Source organism: Urtica dioica, chromosome 9, assembly GCF_054948205.1.
Source record: "Urtica dioica subsp. dioica isolate 48M chromosome 9, U.dioica_male_clone48M_v1_H2, whole genome shotgun sequence".
In the NCBI taxonomy this organism is placed as follows: Eukaryota; Viridiplantae; Streptophyta; class Magnoliopsida; order Rosales; family Urticaceae; genus Urtica; species Urtica dioica.
In genome coordinates, this window is record NC_142764.1 from 23,576,303 (window position 1) to 23,597,050 (window position 20,748).

A 20,748-nucleotide genomic window follows, 5' to 3' on the forward strand; every position below is an offset into this window, starting at 1 on the left:
CCCCTGCAACATCCACCTCCAGCAAAAAACCTATGCTTTGATTGAACTAATTTTTATTTTATTTTAAAAGAACATCATGCATTTTCTTTGATTTTCTTCTTCCATACATTATCTTTGTATTATGGAATTGCGTTTTCTTTTCTTTGGCTTTGATTGAACTATTTTTTCTTTATTTCGTATTTTTTTTCTTCTAAATATGTAGTTCTATTGAATTGTTTGTGAATACGTGACTTGCTTTATATTTTTTATTATCATTTTAATGTATGTTAGTTAAGAAATTCTGATTAACATTAAATATTTTTTCTTCAAATAAAACTATAATAACCACGTGCGTGTGTTACTATGTAGTATATATATAAAATAGAAAAAAAGAGTAAGTTCATTAAGGGTATTTTGGGGAGTACAAATTTAGAAGAAATATGTGTCATTTATATTAAACTAAAAAGATGTTTGATAAATTTGGAAACTGATGAGATGAATAGACATTTCGATTAAATATGAGAGATACTAGTAAAATATTTTTTTTTAATCATAAAAACAAGGGCAGTGTAGCGAAATAGCCAAAATGAAACTATGAATTTTGTTTTTAGCCTATGTTTCACAACTTTTAGGGAAATAGTCAACAGACTTATGTGGCAATAATTAAAGTCTGATTTACCCTTATTTATTAAAAAAATCATCACTTTCTCTCTCCTACTTTTTTCTTACACTTTTTTGTACATAAAAACTTCAAAAAACCATATCTATCTCATATGAACTCGAAATTGAGTGATTCCAAATCCTACGGATTCGTGACGCCGAGATCTTCAAAAATAGATCCATTGTGTTTGATGAAAAATCATGTTTAATACCATAGATGTAGAAAAATCATGTTACTACTTAAATATGAAAATAACTTGAAATTTTTGAAATTATCAAAAAAATAAATGGAAACGTAACTATGATGCATTAAACTTAATTTTTCATCAAACACAATGGGTCTATTTTTGAAGATCTCGATGCCACGAATTTGTAGGGTCTGAAATCACTCAATTTCGAGTTCGTATCAGAAAGATACGAATTTTTGAAGTTTTGATGCAAAAAAAATATTTGAAAAAAAATAAGAGAGAGAAAGTGACGAATTTTTTAATAAATAAGGGCAAATCAGACCTTAATTATTGCCACATAAGCCATTTGACTATATTCTTAAAAATTGTCAAACATAGGCTAGATCCAAAATCACATGTTTAAAATGGCGTAATTACTTACAAATCTCTAAAAACAATGAAAGTGTAAAAGAGAGAATTTTGAAATAGGCAGTTCAATTATTAGTTAAACAAAATATAATAATTTTCTTTTCTATAGAAATAGAAAGTTTTGATATGTAAAATATATAATTGATATTAATATAAATATCAAGAGAAATATTTCTAAAATTCGAGAATAAAAGCAGCATTTCAATTAGACCTATACCATATTTTACCATAAACCAAATCAAATTCCTAGTAACTCCTCACCGACTTCTGTCGAAAGGACAGAGATAGAGAGAGGTAAATTGGTTTCTATAAATAAAACGCAAAGCCCTCTTAATCTCACTTGGAAACTCTCTCGAACGATCAGGGAGAGAGAGAGAAAGAGAGGGGACCGGTGCTAGGGTTTCGTTTTCTATTTCCGACCACCGACGAATTAGTAGAAGACCGAGACTAGGGTTTCGGAGATGGAAGAAGACCAAGAGTATGAAAACCAGTTCAACGACGTGGACGCGGAGGACGATGATGAGGACGAAATCACTCAGGAAGATGCCTGGGCTGTCATTTCCGCCTACTTCGAGGACAAAGGCTTGGTTCGCCAACAGCTCGATTCTTTCGACGAGTTCATTCAGAACACTATGCAGGAGATCGTTGACGAGTCCGCCGATATCGAGATTCGCCCCGAGTCTCAGCACAATCCCGGCACCCAGTCCGATTTTGCTGAGGTGTGTTTGTTCACCGGGTTTCGTCTAAGAAGATTTTTTTGGAGTTTGCCCTAATTGATTGGGTCATTGGAATGAATTCTGGTTCAAGCGTTTGCTTTGGTTTCGACCCTTTATGATGAGAGAAACGAAGGCTTTGTTGAGCTGTGGATTATTATGTTTTTTTTTCAGTTCTCTAGTCGGAGAGTAGTCAATCTGGTGACGAGAGAAAGAAAATTAGGGTCTGCCCTTATTAATTGGATAATTGGATTGTTTGGTTCAGGATTTTGAATCGATTGTGACTCTATTTGTTGAAATGATGACATAATCTAGGGTTACGTTCTAGGGTTAGGTTTGAGTTGTGAAACTGTTTGTTTTTTTGGGTCTTGGGGCGTATCGAGATACGGCCGCTAGAAACAAAGTGGAAAGAAGTTTGTGGTTACCTTGATTGTTTAGTTTAAGGCTAAGTTTTCTTTTCTTCCTGTCTGAAGCTGGATATGTTCTTTGTAGAATTTAGGAGAAACTCTAGTTTTTATGTTAAGAAGATTTGTTTTTCAATCAATTTAGAGTATTTAGGCTGTTTTTTTTTTTCTTTCTTCTTTCCCTTAGCTCATGACAGTGATGTTATTTGTGAAATGCAGACTATCTATAAGATCAGTTTTGGGCAGATTTACCTTAGTAAGCCTATGATGACAGAGTCCGATGGAGAAACAGCAACCTTGTTTCCTAAGGCTGCAAGGTTGAGGAATCTAACATACTCGGCCCCTTTGTATGTTGACGTCTCAAAGAGAGTCATTAAGAAAGGGCACGACGGAGAAGAGCTCACCGAGACTCAGGACTTTACAAAAGTATTTATCGGAAAGGTCCCAATCATGCTTCGCTCAAGTTATTGCACGCTGTACCAGAACTCAGAGAAGGATTTGACAGAGCTCGGAGAGTGCCCGTTAGATCAAGGTGGGTATTTTATTATCAACGGAAGTGAGAAGGTTCTGATCGCTCAAGAGAAGATGAGCACCAACCATGTGTATGTGTTCAAGAAGAGGCAGCCTAACAAGTACGCCTACGTTGGTGAAGTTCGGTCTATGGCCGAGTCCCAAAATAGACCGCCAAGCACCATGTTTGTGCGGATGCTTTCGCGAGCTAGTGCTAAAGCGGTAATGGGATTGTCTGTGCAATTCGGGTTTGCTTTCTTGGGGGAAAGTGAATCCCAATTATTATTTTTAATTTAGAATCTGTTTTTGTCTCTTATTGATTTTGGTTTGTGTTCATATTTATGCATTGTTTCAGGGATCTTCTGGGCAGTACATTCGTGCCACCCTTCCGTATATTCGATCTGAAATACCGATCATTATTGTCTTCCGTGCCTTGGGATTTGTTGCTGATAAGGACATTTTGGAGCATATATGCTATGATTTTTCCGATACTCTAATGATGGAATTGCTACGGCCTTCACTGGAAGAGGCATTTGTGATTCAGAATCAGCAGGTGCCTCCAAGTTTCAATTCTGCTACCTATATGCATTGCTTAATGTTTCACCTTTTTAACCCTTTTTCCGTGTGTGTCCTTTCTCGGTCACGGAGTATAGGAGTAGTAAGTGATTGAATATTGTGCGTTGGATGTATATTTTGACTGCAGGTTGCACTTGACTACATCGGTAAAAGAGGGGCAACTGTTGGTGTAACCAAAGAAAAGAGGATTAAGTATGCAACTATGTTATGTCATTTTTTTCTTACTCAATATATTTGTGCAACTGATGTGGTGCTTATAGATATTATTCCATCCTTGACATAGGTATGCAAAAGAGATTCTACAGAAGGAAATGCTTCCTCATGTTGGTACCGGAGAATTTTGTGAGACAAAAAAAGCTTATTACTTTGGGTAGGGTATCACTGCTTTGTGCATTTATACATTGGTATTATAGAGAATGAGATGTCATATACACGTGTTTGTCGTAGATACATCATTCATCGCCTTCTACTATGTGCCATTGGTCGGAGGCCAGAAGATGATAGAGATCATTATGGTAACAAGAGGCTGGACCTTGCAGGTCCTTTACTTGGTGGCCTGTTTAGAATGGTTTGTTTTATTTTCCATATTCATTTTTCCGTAATTTTTATTTTTATTTTGTGAAGGTGGGAGTTGTCATTATTCGTAAGTTATTGATCTATAATTGCTATTGTGCAGCTTTTCAGGAAGTTAACAAGGGACGTGAGAGGCTACGTGCAGAAGGTTCCTTATGCCAAACTTGACTTTGTTACAGTCCTGTTAATATGCTATAGAGCTTTGACTTAACCCACCAATTATGCATTATCCAGTGCGTTGACAATGGGAAGGATGTAAATCTTCAATTCGCCATTAAAGCAAAAACCATTACCAGTGGTCTAAAATATTCACTTGCAACTGGAAACTGGGGGCAAGCAAACGCAGCTGGTACTAGAGCTGGAGTGTCCCAGGTTTCTGTCTCCATAACTTCTTTCCCTTAGTCTGAAGTCTCTCTTCTCTTACAGTTTATATCCAGTGATCTTGTGCCTTGGCTTATGTCGGTTTATATAGAGAATGGCGTTGGTTTTGAAGGAATTTATCAATTTTCACTAATTTTGATCTAATTCCTTATGATTGTTTTTAAACCAGGTGTTAAATCGTTTAACGTATGCATCCACCTTGTCACATTTGCGCAGGCTTAATTCTCCCATAGGCCGTGAAGGTAAATTTATATATTCATTTGTTATCAAAATATTGCTCTCTCTTCCTTCATTGGTTATAAGTTTGACATATTGCCAGTGTTGTGTCGTGAATGCCCTTTTGTCTGTCATACTAACCAACTTCCATATTTCAGGTAAATTGGCCAAGCCTCGACAGTTGCATAATTCACAATGGGGAATGATGTGTCCGGCTGAAACTCCCGAAGGACAAGTGATAATCAATAATCGAACTCCACTATTTTATCTTCATATACATATGAAGTCTGTCTTTTCTGATTTCCCTACTCTTTCTCTGTTATTAATCAGGCATGTGGACTTGTAAAGAATCTTGCACTGATGGTGTACATCACAGTAGGATCAGCTGCATATCCTATTCTGGAATTTTTAGAAGAATGGGGAACAGAGAATTTTGAGGTACGGTCGTGTTTTGAGAACATCTCATCCTATCCTATCAGCAGTCTGTAGAAAGAATGCATAATTTTAAGTATGTTATGTTCTATAGATGCGTTAGGTTTTTCTTTCTAATTTTTATTTTAAATTTTCATCTTGATTATAGGAAATTTCTCCTGCTGTTATTCCCCAATCCACAAAAATCTTTGTTAATGGTTGCTGGGTTGGTATACATCGTGAACCGGATATGTTGGTGACAACCTTGCGACGGCTGAGGCGACGGGTTAGTTGATACTTAAATTAATTCAATGCATTTTTTGCAAAGAGAAAATAAAGTTAGACTTGTAGTTGTGCGTGTGTTGTTCTCTGGCTTTTTATACTGCAAAAATGAAAATGAATTTCAACTTTAGCGGTTTGAAACTTGCTAATATAGGTTTATAAGAAGTTGTATTAGACTACAAGTAGAAGAGAATTATATGAGGAATATATCGAATCATTTTTGTAACGAATTCTTGAGAAAGAATTGTGGAGAGCCTGGATCTCTAGAATTACCTGGAGATTTGATCAAACAATATCCAAATTCATATCAAGCTGTTGCATGTAGCTGTGATAGTAAACTCTTTATTTTTCTACATTGGCTTCTAACATGAGTTCATTTTAATTAAATAAAGGGTCTTTTAGCTATATAGCCATTTGACTTATCGCGTTTTGTATAATAGACGACCTTTTGTTAATTTTCTGTAAATAGCCACCTCAACTTATTTACGGCACTCAAAAAGACAAAAAAACCCAAAATAGGCGTGAATGTTTTTGGGTATTTGTCTTTTTGAGTGCCGTAAATAAGTTGAGGTGGCTATTTACAAAAGGTTGGCTATCTAGCAATTCTTAGACTTACGGTGGCTTAGTTGGCTAATTTTTTGTTAAATAAATGTGCATGGTTTATTTTATATTCGTGAAACCCTACGCATCCAATACAGTGGATTCCAGGAGACAACATGGGTTCAGCACCCAGTATAAGAACCTGTGACCTCTGTCTTAATCAGATTTCACAAGTTCTCTTCATTTACGCTGAATCAATGTCCAGTTTATAGATTCTAACGAGTCTGTTTCTCACACAGGTTGATGTAAATACTGAGGTCGGAGTCGTTAGAGATATCCGTCTGAAAGAATTGAGGATATACACAGACTATGGTCGTTGCAGTCGTCCATTATTCATTGTGGAGAATCAAAGGCTTCTTATAAAGAAGAAAGATGTCTACGCGCTTCAACAGAGGGTCAGCCAGCCAACCATAATTTTTACTACAGATATCTTTCGTATTGGCTGGTAGTGTTTTTTTTCTTTTTCTGGATGCTTATAGTTCTTCCTTTTGCATTGTAGGAGAACCCCGAGGAAGGTGGTTGGCATGAGCTTGTAACCAAGGGATTCATTGAATACATCGACACAGAGGAAGAGGAGACAACGATGATTTCAATGACCATTAATGTGAGCTTTAGTTAGTCAAAATTTCATGTTGGGAAGTAAGAAGATGTGAAGATCAGTCAATGTTGACTTGTAAATTCTTGAACCAGGATCTTGTGCAAGTAAGGATGAACCCAGAGGAATCCTATTATGGCACGTATACCCACTGTGAAATTCATCCATCACTAATTCTGGGTGTTTGTGCTTCAATTATTCCATTCCCTGACCACAATCAAGTGAGTTTGAGCTGATGTCATGTATCAATATATAAACGTCCCTTCTTTTGTGTAAAGTGGCTTTCGCTCATTCATATATATATAATGAAGTTACCGTTTCAAAAAAAAAAGATGTCATGTATCAATTAACAACCTCATTACTTGGACTAAATTAATTGCGTTATCTTATAATGTGTCTGTTGGTTTGATCAGTCTCCAAGGAATACGTATCAATCTGCTATGGGAAAGCAAGCCATGGGAATTTATGTTACCAATTACCAGTTTCGAATGGTTTGTCTTCTCATTTTTTTTCTCTCTCCCTCGTTCTAGAATTCTACCATTGTGAAAAATGATAGTCCAACCCACCTGTATCTCCAGCTACATTCGAGCTGGTAAATTTATTTTCTAATTTTTTTTACCTCTCCTTCATGCACTTATCTCAGGATACGTTGGCTTATGTACTCTACTATCCACAAAAGCCTCTTGTTACCACACGAGCAATGGAACATCTCCACTTTCGACAGCTTCCAGCAGGAATCGTAAGTTTCTTATTTCTTCCGTATTTCGTGTTACTGGTTTTTAACACTTTGTTTGTCTTTTTTACAGAATGCAATTGTTGCTATTTCTTGCTACTCTGGCTACAATCAGGAGGATTCAGTTATCATGAATCAGTCCTCTATAGACCGTGGATTTTTCCGATCAATTTTTTTCCGCTCTTATAGGTATGTATGAGGAGTGTCTCAATCATCTTTGTTTATCTCAATAGTTCTATGTTCATTATGCTAGTCTGCTTGTTTTTGCACAACAATTTTGCATCACTGTCCTCGTCTCTGTGACAGGGATGAGGAGAAAAAGATGGGGACACTTGTCAAGGAAGACTTTGGTCGTCCAGACCGAGCAAACACCATGGTAAAGAGACTTCCTATCGGAGATTCAGTCTGTTGGTTGAATATGCGGTCTAAATTCTCAGTCAATGATTACTTTTACAGGGTATGCGGCATGGTTCATACGATAAATTGGATGATGACGGCCTTGCACCACCTGTAAGTAAATGGGATTTGTATATATTCTCCGTTCTTTTTTTGTAAAAGAAGTATTAGTGTGATAGATTTTTGTTAAAACCATTCAACAGGGAACTAGGGTTTCGGGTGAGGATGTTATCATTGGAAAAACCACCCCAATTGCACCGGATGATACTCCAGGGCAAACTGCTGCACGTTACACCAAGCGTGATCATAGCATAAGTCTACGCCATAGTGAAAATGGAATTGTTGACCAAGTAAGCACTGGTTGAATAGAAATATCTTTCATCATTTGTGTCCAAAGAGATAGTTGATTAAATGATAAAATCAAGTAGGATCTCTACACTTTGGTTTTTTGTACACCTGTTTATTGCTTTCCTGATAACATTTTTTTTTTGCTTGTTGTAGGTTCTACTGACTACAAATGCTGATGGATTGAGGTTTGTGAAAGTGAGAGTGAGATCTGTTAGAATACCACAGATTGGGGACAAGTTCAGTAGTCGACATGGTCAGAAGGGTACAGTTGGGATGACATATACGCAAGAAGACATGCCATGGACGGTGGAAGGTATCACCCCCGATATTATCGTGAACCCGCACGCTATTCCTTCCCGAATGACAATCGGTCAGCTTATCGAGTGTATCATGGGCAAAGTTGCTGCTCACATGGGAAAGGAAGGAGATGCCACTCCGTTCACGGATGTAACTGTGAGTCTGCCATTCTCTTTCTCTCTAGAAATTCGTTTACTATTTGCTTTCTCTAATGGTGTGCTTGGAACCTGGAAATGGATTTCATTTTCCCTTGCACAGCGGATGATTGAATTTTCCCTTGCACTTTCTTTCAAGTTTTTCATTTTTCATTGTAAAAATTCAGGTTCTAAAAAATAGAGCCAGCCTGAAAGATAATATAAATGTGCGCTGACTAGGAGTGTTGCTTGATGATTCCCCTTAGGTGGATAATATAAGCAAGGCTCTTCATAAATGTGGGTACCAAATGCGTGGATTCGAGACGATGTACAACGGGCACACGGGGCGACGCCTCCCTGCGATGATATTCCTGGGACCCACTTACTACCAGAGATTGAAGCACATGGTGGACGACAAGATCCATTCTCGCGGGCGTGGGCCCGTCCAGATCCTCACGAGGCAGCCCGCCGAGGGACGGTCCCGCGACGGCGGTCTCCGCTTTGGTGAAATGGAACGCGACTGTATGATCGCCCACGGGGCCGCCAACTTCCTCAAGGAGAGACTCTTCGACCAGAGCGACGCCTACAGAGTCCACGTCTGCGAGCGCTGCGGTCTCATCGCCATCGCTAATCTCAAGAAGAACTCGTTCGAATGCAGAAGCTGCAAGAACAAAACCGACATCGTACAGGTGGCGTATTCTCTCGAAACTGGAACGTGATGTGGGATTTAGAATCTGAACCCGAGTGTTTTTATTTTCTTTTCTTGCTGTGCAGGTTCACATTCCTTACGCTTGTAAGCTGCTCTTCCAAGAGCTTATGGCCATGGCCATTGCTCCGAGAATGCTCACGAAGGACATCAAGCCTTTGAAAGACCAAAAGAAGAAGGGAGCTTAAAATTGACGGACTACATGTGAAAAAGCTCAAGTTAGACAGAGCTGATGAGCTCTGAAAGAGGCTGCAATAAAATCTGCATTCGTTGACCTTGAGGGGCTCTAGAGGCTTCTTGGGTTCCTCGTAGAATCGTAACGTGTTTGAGATCCAAAATGAGAGTAGAGAGAGAAATAGATGCCGGATAATTAATTCGCTGAAGGAAAGAAGAAAGAAAGAAATGAGGATTTTTTTTATATCCCCTTGAGAGTTTTTAAGCTATAATTTTCGTTGTATTGTATAGTGGGTGATTCTCTGTGAGCTTTTGTATAAGAATTTTGTTTATGAAAGACAGATCTTAGTTGTTGGGTTCGTGCACAATTTGTTTAAGTCCGTCGTTTTGTAGCTTTAAAATACGAAAACAACTTAGTGAATGATAGTATAAGAACTTTGTTTATGAAAGACAGATTTTAGTTGTTGGGTTCGTGCACAATTTGTTCAAGTCCGTCGTTCTGTAGCCTTGAAAGAAGAAAACAACTTCGTGAATGATTATAATTTTTTATTTGTCCAAGATTTTCAACCACGTGTCACAGATTGTCCAGAAAACAACTTCGTGAATGATTATAATTTTTTATTGTCACGTATTAAACTATATATATATATATATATATATATATATATTTTTTTTTTTTTTCTAATATGGGTCCCTTCTTGTTTGTAGTGTCTCCTACTGAGAAATTGTGGGATATTGGTAGAATTTAATGTTTTTGGGTCAATTTTGTGTTTATTTTCTCGAAGGATTTGCTCAACAATTTTGTCCTCAATATATACCATGGGGGTTATTTACGAATGGTGGAGCCAAATACATTGGTGGATATGTATCACACGTGGACTATGCTGGACTATGCAGATATAGACATGATGTTTGCTGTGGAGTTAGATGGGAATAGGGATGACAATTTGACCCGCTACCCGCGTTCCGGCCCGTTACCCGATTTATTCGGGTCGGGTAATACCCGTTCTTTTTGGGTAAATGGGTAAACGGGTAATACCCGTTACGGTTTTAACGGGTCCGGGTCGGGTAACGGAATAGTCATCCCGTACCCGGTTACCCGGGACCCAACCCGCTAACTTTTAAATATTTAAAAAGATAATAAATTTTTATATGTTGCAACGAAGATGACCACATTTACAATGAAGATGATCAATTTGCAATGAACACTTCTTTTGTATTTTTTTATTTATTTATTTTGAATTTTAATGTTTTTTATAATGTAGTAGCACTTTGATATTTTTCACATAAATTTTACTATTTTAAACTTTATATTGTGATGAATTTTTATTTTATAAACGGGTAAGCGGGTCTACCCGACCCGCTACCATTTTTTTAAACCGGGTAACAGGTCTAATATTTTTAACCCGCTTCCCCGGTGGGTATCCCCGTTACCTGGCCCGTCTGAAAATCCGGGTAAACGGGTCCGGGTAAAGGGTAAAAAATTATAACGGGTACGGATAACGAAATAGGTGTACCGGCTTTACCCGTACCCATTGCCATCCCTATATGGGATATTGAAACATGATCTAGGTTATAACATTGGTGTTGTGATCTAGGATATTGATAATGATATGGCTTTGGTGCAATTCATGGCCGAGAATTTAAAAACAAAATGATATAGGTTTCTTTTGATATTCTGTTTTTATATTAAATTATCTAATTTTATTGTGGTAGCTAAGTTGATCTAGTGGTAATTTCACACATATCTCGTCTGAGAGGTCCCGAGTTCAAACATATAAGCTGCAAAAATGCATGTTCATGCATAAAATTATATAATCTTGACCAATAGTGCCACTTGCGCTTGCACTGATAATATATTATGTAATTTTGGTCAATAGTACAATTTCTCATACAAAAATGCCATCTTTTGAAATTTTGAATTTTCCATATACGTTTCATTCTATACTTAAGTATTTCCGACACGTATATATTTATTTAAATGTTTGAAAGGTCAAATGCCATCTTCTCTTTTGAGCTTCCGATTTTAAATTATATGCCATCTTTTGAAAATTTGAATTTGCACATTCTATATTGGGAGCTTGAGTAGACTAGCCAATCGGAAACATAAATTTATCAAAATAGCCAATGTTTGGTTTATTTTTAGGAAATAACGAATAAACAACATTAATCAACTTGTTCAGACAAAAATACCCTTCATTAAAATAAAGGGTTACAAAATATAAATTAATTAATAAATAAATAAATAAATAGAAAACGTTACAATAAATAACTCTTCCATAAAAATTTCTTAAAATATTACGAGATCTTCACCGCCGATCTCCACCGTCGAGTCAACTTGCCATCTGTCTCGAGCCGCCGATTCTCCAACCAGAGACACATAGCCTCCCTCACTTTCATAGCCTCCACCTCGTCCGACTCTGCCCGAAGCAGCCACTCCAAATGTACGAATTAACACTGAACGAGTTAACATGAATTAACACCGAACGAATTAACATGAATTAACAAATAAACACAGATAAACCGAAATTAATACGAATAAATCGAATAAACATAAATAAACCGAAATTATATATATATATATATATATGTATATATATAATGAACCGCAATTCCAATGATTCAAGTTGGTTATTTCATATAATATTTCTTCATATTCCCATTTACCAAAAATAAAATATATATCCACACTACCCGAAATGAATGATCACTATTCTGATGACTCTTTTTGAACCTAAATGCATGGGTATGTAATATTGGAAGTTGGAACCTACGATGAAAAACAAATGAGAATCGATTTTTTTTTTAGGATAATTTAAAGAAGTGAAAGTGTATATCAGTAGCACCTAAGAAAACTTATGAAACTATGTTAGAAGAGCGGAACTAACCTATTGACAAGAGTACAACTTATAAAATAAAAATATAAATCTTTTTTTTTTTTTTTTTTTTTGAATAGAAATGGATTTCCATTAAGAAATGGGTAAAAAACCCAGAAATACAGGAGAATTACATCTTAGTACAAGGAACACAACAAACCTAAGTCGAAGTGAATCTAACACTAAGTTCAGATAATCGCGCAATTTTGTGCATACTTCCGACAAAAGGAAGAACAACGAGCACATGAGAAATCGAGCACATATATGGCTCTTTCAAAATATCCATAACGGATGATGGAGAAATCCAATCAACCTTGATCCGGTGACCAAGAAGAAGATGGTTCTTCTGCCTGCATAGAGAAAACTCTAACAGGAAATCCAAAACGACAACGGAGACAACGGCTAATCCGCCTCCATAATAAGCCAAATCAAGCAAATCACAACAATAAAATAAAAGTTTCACACACAAACTGAGACTGAAAAGAAAATCTAAAATCGGAACCGGAGTCCGACACACGAGAGTCAACACCGATACGATGGGAGGAAGATGGCCAGGAAGAGCCACGTCACGCTGTTGTTGCCGATGAACCACGCTGCCCCACTGTCGCCGAAGAGCCGAGCCCCTCCGTTGTCGTTGAGGCACAGAGACGCGCTGCCGTCGCCGAGAGACGAGCCACACCACCGTCGCCGAGGCTCCGAGGCGCACCGCCGACGCAGAGGAGACGAGCCGCACCGCCGTCGCCGAGGCTCCGAGGCGCACCGCCGACGCAGAGGAGACGAGCCGCACCGCCGACGCAGAGGAGACGAGCCGCACCGCCGACGCAGAGGAGACGAGCCGCACCGCCGTCGCCGAGGCTCCGAGCCGCACCGCCGTCGCCAAGGCTCCGAGCCGCACCGCCGACGCAGAGGAGACGAGCCGCACCGCCGTCGCCGAGGCTCCGAGCCGCACCGCCGTCGCCGAGGCTCCGAGGCGCACCGCCGACGCAGAGGCTCCGAGGCGCACCGCCGGCGCAGAGGAGACGAGCCGCACCGCCGTCGCCGAGGAGACGAGCCTCCGTCGTCGATGAACCGAGCCGCCATGCCTCTGCCACCGAGGAACCACGCTGCAACAAAAAACATGACTCAAACCGTCACACAAAACCTCCATCACCACACAGCTCTTGACTCCTTTTGCCGGTGTAGATCCGCCGTACTTCCTCCCCCGGAGCCGAGAGAAACCCAATCGGTGACCGAAGTCTCCGCCGGATTTGGCCCCAGGGGAGAGATCTGGATGTTCTGGTGTTTGGGTTTTTTTTGCAGAGACAGAAATATCATTTTCTTAGAGAGAAATAGACGGAGAAATATAGAGAAGAGATGAGAAAGAGAAGATATAAACATAATGAATCATTTTTCGAAATTAAAGATTAGAGTTAATGGTTTGTTGATCTTTTTATGTGACAATATATATATACACACTAGGATATATGATCGGAGCGTTGCCGCAGAATATAAAATATATATATATATATATATATATATATATATATATATATTTTGTGTGATATTAAAATAGTTATTGTGAAATAAGAACGTAGTTATATAGTTTTTTTTTTTTTGAATTTCACGGATTTTCCATTAAAATTAGGTAAAAACCCATCAATACAGGAGAAAAACACCTTAGTACATGGAACACCTCAAACCTAAGTCGAAGTGAAACTAACACTAAGTTCCGGTAATCGCACATTTTGTGCATGCTTCCGACAAGAGGAAGAACGACGAGCACAATAATCGAGCACACATAGGGCTCTTTCAACAAAACCAAAAATGGTTGATGGAAAGATCCACTCAACCTCGGTTTGATGACCACGAAGAAGATGCTTCTTCAACCTGTATAGAACAAAACCTAACAGGAAATCCACAACGGGATAGTGGACGACGGCTAATCCATCTCCAAAAAAAACCAAGCCGAACAAAATGCAACAACAGAATACAAGAGTCACAAATCCTTTTAAAACAAAAAAACTCGAAATAAAAATTAAATAAGTCACCGAAGTTTGATAGACAACCTCGAAAAACTTAACAACATCGTCCCCGTTGCCGAGAAGCCTCGTCACAGCATCATCGAAACCACACCGCAGAGTCCCCGTCGCCGGCTCCGGGAAGCTACGCCATAGCTCTGCCACCGATGATTGTCGCCGCACTGACGCCGTCATCGAGAAGTCACGCAGCGGCATCATCGGCACCGTCACCAAAGACCCACACCGCACAACTGTCATAGCTGACGAGCCACGACACGAAACCATCGTCGACAAACCTGCAGCAACACCGCCAAGCGCTGTAGTCGTCTTTTTATCTCCGATAAAATTAGGGGAATTTTTCGCTGATCGGAACCGAAGCACATCAACAGCGGATGAGTCGGAGATCTGGACGGTAACTCCGACTTCATCTTCGAGAGACGTCCTTAGCGCAGAAAAGGCGGTAAGAACCACCAAAAAAGGAGCTGTCTTCGTGGACCGATCACTCCAGATCTGGGCTTCAAACCGCGCCATCAACTGGAACTGAGAAGCCTCCACCCCCGACATCGTAGAAAGCAAGCTTTGCAGAAGACTCCGGCGAAGACGACGACTTCCGGCGGGGCTTGGCGCAGCGACGTAGATCTTAAGAGGAAGAAGGAAAATAGATAAATACTCTAGTAAGTATGAAGTGGCAGGAAACATTTCTCCCCTCCCGGTCGGAGCCGACCGACGCCGGCGTCCTTCACCCAGGAGGGGAGCGGCGATTTTTTCTTTGAAAACCTAGGGTTTCAGGGGAGAGATTCGCATAGAGAGAGAAAGTTCTTTTTTTTAATCTAAATTTTGTAGTTATATAGTTGTAATTTAAGAAAGATAAAGGTAAAATACAACTATACGTACAAGGCTAAAAAGTAGTGTTCATTATTCATTTAGCTCTGCACCAATATAATTGGTACACACTAATGAACAAAAGAAATTAAATATGTATATCTTCATTAATACATTTGACTTCCGTATATTTATATAATAATATTTTACCCAATATGAACGTGGGTTACATATGCCTGCAACCATTATTAATCAATCGAAATCAATATGAATGTGGCGTGTGATATGTGTGTTAAACACTCTACCGCTCGCAAGTGGCATGAATTAAGGATTGAAATGCCGACTGTGGATGGCTTCAAAAAACGAAAATTGCGGTGGCAAATAAAAATTACGGTGGCAGATGAAAATTGCGGTATCGATGAAAATTTCGATAAAACACGGGAATGCCGACGGAAATAATGTTGCATAATTCTTAATATAACAAATAAAATCCATATTTCAAACACGTAACAAAATTAGTTTCAAACACGTAACATAATAAGTTTAAACTCCAAATTCAAGTCTCCAACACACGTAATAAGTTCACACATCATAAAAAAAAAACCATAAACAAAAGGTCAAAAACATTTAATAGGTTCAAAAACAAAGATTAATTCAACATAGATAATGACTCAATAGTAGGTTGAGTGACGGTGGAGTTGATGGTAACCCCCGATTCGTGCTTTGAGATCACAGTAGTCAGTCCATTAAAATAAATTCGGATTCTATCAAAACAACAAGAAATTTTAACTTTGAAATCTAAATCTCAAACATCAAATAAATTCGGATTCTATAAAAAACAACAATAAATTTTAACTTTGAAATCTAAGTCTCAAATATCAAATTAATTCGGATTCTATTTAAAAAAAATTGAGAAAAACATATGTGAACTTCACAACATTAATACACATCTTTCATTCAGTTTGATTTTTCCAAAAAAATCAAAACAATTCGATTTCATCACAAACTCAGACTGTCGGCACAAAATAGTGGGAAGAACACGGAAATATCGCCGAAATTACCAAGAAATGATGGAAATGTTGTTGATTTTGCACAGAGGGTGTCGAAATACTGTGGGCACGACTGAAATGACGAGGATATGTCGTCGATTTGCAGAGATAAGGTTTCCAGACGACATTAGAGGCAAAACGACATGGAAATTGCGACGATATTTCCCCGACAAAACGACGACATAAAGTGGCGAAACGATCAAAATGACACTTTTATGCCGGAATTTCAAAAATAGCACAATTTCGATGAAAATTCCCCGCAATAACCCGAAATTTTAATCCTCGGCATGAATAGAGCTGAATGGCCAAAACCAAATAAGCATTGACATGTACATTGCTGATCAAAGAGATATAAAAGTAAACTTTGTTTCATGCACCTGCTGAAGCAAAGGGAGTCGGTGAACTGTGCAAGGAGAGAGACGGTAAATAACAAAATAACACAAGTTGCCTAATATTTTTTTGCACCAAAACGTGGAAACATTTTATTGGATTATAAAAGCAGTGGAACTAAGAGAAAATATGATTGGACAAGGCTTATAAACAGTAAAAATCTCATCGGTACTTATAATATATGGGTAGATATATGTATACACATTATATTATATATATAAAATAGAGGAATTTCTTCGACTCACAAAAAATACCACTTAATATGAACTTTTTTTTTTTAAGAATTCTTAAAAAAAAAAAAAAAAAAAAAAGAGATTGGACCTTAAATATAATTAGTATTCATTCGTATCGATTTTTTTTATCAAAAAAATAAAAAATATATCAAAAAACATTTAAATAAATTTTTTTAAACCTAAATAATTATGAATATGTCTCTATATATTTATTCTTCTAGACTAAAATATATTAATCATTCCGTAATAAAATACGGGTATATATATATATATATATATATATATATATATATATATATATATTATATGCAAAGAGAGTCAAAATACTCGAGTTTCTCATCAAATTTGGACCACTAACATCACAAACATCAACTGAATTTACCACAAACATAAGGAAAGTAATTTTTCATAAAAAAAATAAATAGTTATAATGTTTTGAAAATCTTTCTGTTAAAAAACGAACCAATAATGGTCACTTGCATTATATAATTTGTTTTAATACATATTTTAAATATGGTCTCTGAAAGGGAAAGAAAATAATTCAAAACCAGGCCTTTTAGATGGGCCGACATAGTCCAGTCCGGTGTAGTGCAGCGATTCAAATCAAGTCTGCAACGTAGGCCATCATCGATCAATATGTCGTTTTGTACACTCACTCTAACGCAGTGAGAGAGAGCAAGAAGATCGATGGCAAACCAGCAAGTTGAGAAAGTCGAAGAAATTGCCCAAACACCAGAACATCATCCAAGCAACGACAACGACGACGACGATGATGATGGACCACCCCCTGGTTTCCAGACCATTCTGTCGGTCCCACAACCGCAATTACCCGAACCCGAACCCGAACCGGAGCCAGAGTTTACACCAAAAACCTCTACAACAACCGACAAAGTGTCGCCTTTAGGTGATCCACTTCTCTGCTCTCATCTTACTAATGTATCTATTTTTTTTTATGACTCGACTGGATTTTTTTTTTAAATGAACTTATTTATTATAGAGAATGCTTTATGTGGGTAGGTAAGTTTGTCATTAGACTCTTTCACGGAGTGAATGTAATTGATAATGGGTTTTGCTTATTGTTCATTAAACCTTTTGATTAAATGAGTAAGTGAATGGGTTTTGATAAAAAGGGGGCTTTGGAAAACTCAAGTGTGATGTGGAAATAGCTCAAATGGTTTGTGGTTCTTGCCGCCGGCTGCTCAGCTATCCACCCGGGTCTAGGCAGGTTCTGTGTTCCTGCTGCCAAAATGTCAACCTTGTGCTTCAAGGTTCCGAGTGACTATTTTTAGTTACCGAAAGCTCTTATCGGACCTCTTTATTTTACCTTTTTTTAATCGGAGGGCTTGTCATCGTTGTACAGCTCACCAGGTCGGGCAAGTCAAGTGCGGGGGTTGTGCTGTGTTGTTAATGTACCCTTATGGAGCCTCGCAAGTTAAGTGTAGCTCATGTCTAAATGTGACAGAAATCGGGGTAAGTGATTCTCATTGCGTTTTCAAGAACATCCTTCTCAAGTTTTTGCCATATGACATAGTAATATAAAAAGAATTTATTGAGACTGGATTGCTATTTTAACTGAGATTTTATCAACTTTCTCATGCAGGCGCTCAACGAACGGCCTCCGTGGTCTGTCCAGCAGGGACACTCAATACCTTAATGGTCTGTAGATTTAATTGCCAAAGTTTTAACAACTGAACTTTGTTTTAGTTGTGTGACTGTATCAGCATTTTTGCTTATTGTGGAAGCTAATTTATAATGATATTTTTCTTACCATTTCCGTTGACTCCTTGTTTATATGTTTACAATCTTAATAAATAAATAAGAATCTTTAAGAGAGACTTCATGCTTGGAATTCACTGATTTATCTATCTTTCGTGATTTCACCAGAACTATGACTCAAAATTAAAGACCTTTTGGGCAAGCAAACTGAAACAGCCATTTGTTAAAATTGAAGCAACACAACAGCATTGTCCAGAAATGATTCAAATGTACAGAGCGATCTGGAAGATTTAACTGTATAGGCAGGTACTGTCAATTTGAGTGGGCACTAGTTCAGGAATAAGCTATGAGCAAAGAGTATACCATCTTGGAGAGGGAATAAAAATGGTTCTTGACTTAGGTCAGACGATCCTCTGACATAGCGAACCTCTAATCATCAGGTGGAAAATCTTCATCCGAGGCATTGTCCAGAAATGAGCCCAGTGTCTTCCTCAGTATGCTAAAAGTCTTGTCACCCTAATCACAATACAAAAGTGAATTACAAATTTGTTTTTATCAAGAGAAATAGACTTGAGTGAGGTTCAAGAAGTCTGACATTTACAGCCAGTATACCTGTGTCTTCTTTTTCAAGGAGTCCTCTAATTGCCCAATTTTTTCATAGCAAGCTTTCTCACGTTCGGATATCATGCTCTTTTCCTTCTTCCCTGTTATTATATGATGCATATAAATAAGTACTGTAATCCCGTTTCGCAAAATGAGAGCAGAAATATTTTGTTGCTTACTCATTTGCTCATATCGCTTGATTGACTTTTCCTTTTCTTCTTCATATTTGGAAATAATTTCTGCAAAACAAAAGGAGATTACGATGATGCAGTTTGTCAAGTCTTGTTGATGGAATCACAGGGGTAATTTAAACTAATACTTCTGCTGAAACAACCGGAAGAAACTAGAGTAACTCCGTATAGCCAAAACTAGTTCATGCATTGGAAGTAAAAAGTGGGAAGGAAAAATTGGATAAAACCAGAGAACCTTTCAGAGCCTGAAGATGGGTTGCTTTTTCGTTGGAGAATTTCTGGTAGAGTGATCGAAACTTGGAAGTCTCGTTCTTCAAAGAACTTTCAAACTGCGTACACCCAAACAACATTAATCACACAGATGAATTATCGGGAAACACATTATTCAAAGGAAAAGACACATCAACTAAAACTACATTTAACATTTCTGAGTTCAACTTAGTCTTCAGACCCAGACCTCTTTTGAGCTCTTTGACAGCGCTTTAGCAAAACTTTGCCTGGCAATAGAGGAGATAAAACCATTGGATTTAATAGTCATCCACAAGTGAAACTTTAGAGGAATGAATAAAAAATGGTTCTATGTGACTACCTCTCCTTTTCAAACTTGGATTTCATTTCATCTATCTTTGACTTGATTTCAGCAGCCACACTACATGCAGAATGAAAAATTGATCCATCATTATAATGCACACTTCGAAAACAACATGGCAATCATGTATATTATTACCACACAAAATGACTGTTTCTTAATTACTTGCCTTTGTTCTTCACAATGGTCTAGCATCGATAGTTCTGACTACGTGTTCATCTCAACAAGGTTCACGTTAATGGACAAAATTGGAAGGAACGAGCATATATTATAACCATAAATGAAACATCTTATTAATAGTTTCGCCAAATTTTGGTAACATGTGGATCAGGTTCAACTAAAAGGATGAGTTAATTAGCCTAATTGTGTTGGATAGAGCAGATAAGGCTAGTAATGTTGGATACATCAAATAGGCGAACGAAAACATGAATAATTGGGGAAAATGATAACAAGAGCGACAAGATCATTTAAACAAGTAAACGAGACTGAAAAAGAAAACTTAGTCTGACAGAAGTTGGAATGAACCAAATCGAACCGAATCTCACCTTGAAATAGTCTCTTCGTTCTTCTTTTGGCCGTCCAGCTGAGCCTTGGCTTTGATCTGCTGAAGCGCCGACATAAGGCCTTTGAGATCGCTGTGAATTCAGCGACATAGTCTCAGAATCTTCATAGCCAGATTATTTAGGAGCGAAAAAAAAATCAGCATCAACAAACAAAATAAATAGAAGAGATCGTAAAGGAAATGAACTTGGAGAGATCAAATTCGTCGTCGACTTCGAGGTTGAGGTTCATGGAAGAGGATCGCTTGGTTTTCTGCTCCGATTTGAAGAGCTCGGGATCATCCTTTCTCTTCTTACCGGAAAACATTGTCGCTTTAGAGATTTTTCAGCGAGACGAAAAATGCCTTGGATTTGAATTTGAGATTCGAGAGGAATGGAATTTTGTGACTGAACTTGATTGAAACTGTTCAAAATCTTCGGTTTTCAGCTTCTGAAATG

The 20,748-nt window shown here is 38.0% G+C and overlaps 3 protein-coding genes across 3 annotated transcripts; 2 read left to right on the plus strand and 1 right to left on the minus strand.

The window, feature by feature from the left end:
- The first annotated feature begins 1,521 nt into the window (after window positions 1–1,521).
- On the plus strand, window positions 1,522–9,755 carry NRPB2 (DNA-directed RNA polymerase family protein). Its single transcript, XM_089625077.1, has 24 exons — window positions 1,522–1,954; window positions 2,572–3,084; window positions 3,218–3,415; window positions 3,566–3,630; window positions 3,722–3,808; window positions 3,886–4,006; window positions 4,115–4,159; window positions 4,246–4,383; window positions 4,562–4,634; window positions 4,767–4,843; window positions 4,939–5,046; window positions 5,189–5,305; window positions 6,141–6,296; window positions 6,401–6,505; window positions 6,592–6,717; window positions 6,910–6,987; window positions 7,140–7,235; window positions 7,303–7,418; window positions 7,536–7,605; window positions 7,686–7,739; window positions 7,829–7,975; window positions 8,127–8,426; window positions 8,671–9,093; window positions 9,179–9,755. The coding sequence occupies exons 1-24, from the start codon at window positions 1,697–1,699 to the stop codon at window positions 9,296–9,298; spliced, it is 3,591 nt and encodes a 1,196-aa protein (XP_089481203.1). The 5' UTR covers window positions 1,522–1,696; the 3' UTR covers window positions 9,299–9,755.
- A 7,442-nt stretch (window positions 9,756–17,197) lies between these two features.
- Window positions 17,198–18,500, plus strand: LOL2 (lsd one like 2). The gene is made up of 4 exons (XM_089626835.1): window positions 17,198–17,555; window positions 17,782–17,919; window positions 18,012–18,121; window positions 18,252–18,500. The coding sequence occupies exons 1-4, from the start codon at window positions 17,339–17,341 to the stop codon at window positions 18,303–18,305; spliced, it is 519 nt and encodes a 172-aa protein (XP_089482961.1). The 5' UTR covers window positions 17,198–17,338; the 3' UTR covers window positions 18,306–18,500.
- Window positions 18,501–18,538: 38 nt separating this feature from the next.
- LOC149385961 (DNA ligase-like protein) lies at window positions 18,539–20,748 on the minus strand. Its single transcript, XM_089626707.1, has 8 exons — window positions 20,499–20,748; window positions 20,296–20,385; window positions 19,751–19,810; window positions 19,619–19,658; window positions 19,397–19,490; window positions 19,150–19,209; window positions 18,980–19,071; window positions 18,539–18,883 (listed from the first exon to the last, which is right to left on the minus strand). Exons 1-8 carry the CDS (start codon window positions 20,615–20,617, stop codon window positions 18,797–18,799), a joined length of 642 nt encoding a protein of 213 aa, XP_089482833.1. The 5' UTR covers window positions 20,618–20,748; the 3' UTR covers window positions 18,539–18,796.

What these genes read in the sequence shown, in the direction of transcription:
- NRPB2 (XM_089625077.1), top strand. Translation starts at nt 1,697, where the DNA reads ATGGAAGAAGACCAAGAGTATGAAAACCAGTTCAACGACGTGGACGCG. An exon ending in CTAGAGCTGGAGTGTCCCAG is followed by an intron (nt 4,384 to 4,561) that starts GTTTCTGTCTCC and finishes TTTTTAAACCAG; the next exon opens with GTGTTAAATCGTTTAACGTA. An exon ending in AAAATGGAATTGTTGACCAA is followed by an intron (nt 7,976 to 8,126) that starts GTAAGCACTGGT and finishes TGCTTGTTGTAG; the next exon opens with GTTCTACTGACTACAAATGC.
- LOL2 (XM_089626835.1), top strand. Translation starts at nt 17,339, where the DNA reads ATGGCAAACCAGCAAGTTGAGAAAGTCGAAGAAATTGCCCAAACACCA. An exon ending in CGACAAAGTGTCGCCTTTAG is followed by an intron (nt 17,556 to 17,781) that starts GTGATCCACTTC and finishes TTTGATAAAAAG; the next exon opens with GGGGCTTTGGAAAACTCAAG. An exon ending in TAAATGTGACAGAAATCGGG is followed by an intron (nt 18,122 to 18,251) that starts GTAAGTGATTCT and finishes TTTCTCATGCAG; the next exon opens with GCGCTCAACGAACGGCCTCC.
- LOC149385961 (XM_089626707.1), bottom strand. Translation starts at nt 20,617, where the DNA reads ATGTTTTCCGGTAAGAAGAGAAAGGATGATCCCGAGCTCTTCAAATCG. An exon ending in GACGAATTTGATCTCTCCAA is followed by an intron (nt 20,386 to 20,498) that starts GTTCATTTCCTT and finishes CTGAATTCACAG; the next exon opens with CGATCTCAAAGGCCTTATGT. An exon ending in CCTTGAAAAAGAAGACACAG is followed by an intron (nt 18,884 to 18,979) that starts GTATACTGGCTG and finishes TATTGTGATTAG; the next exon opens with GGTGACAAGACTTTTAGCAT.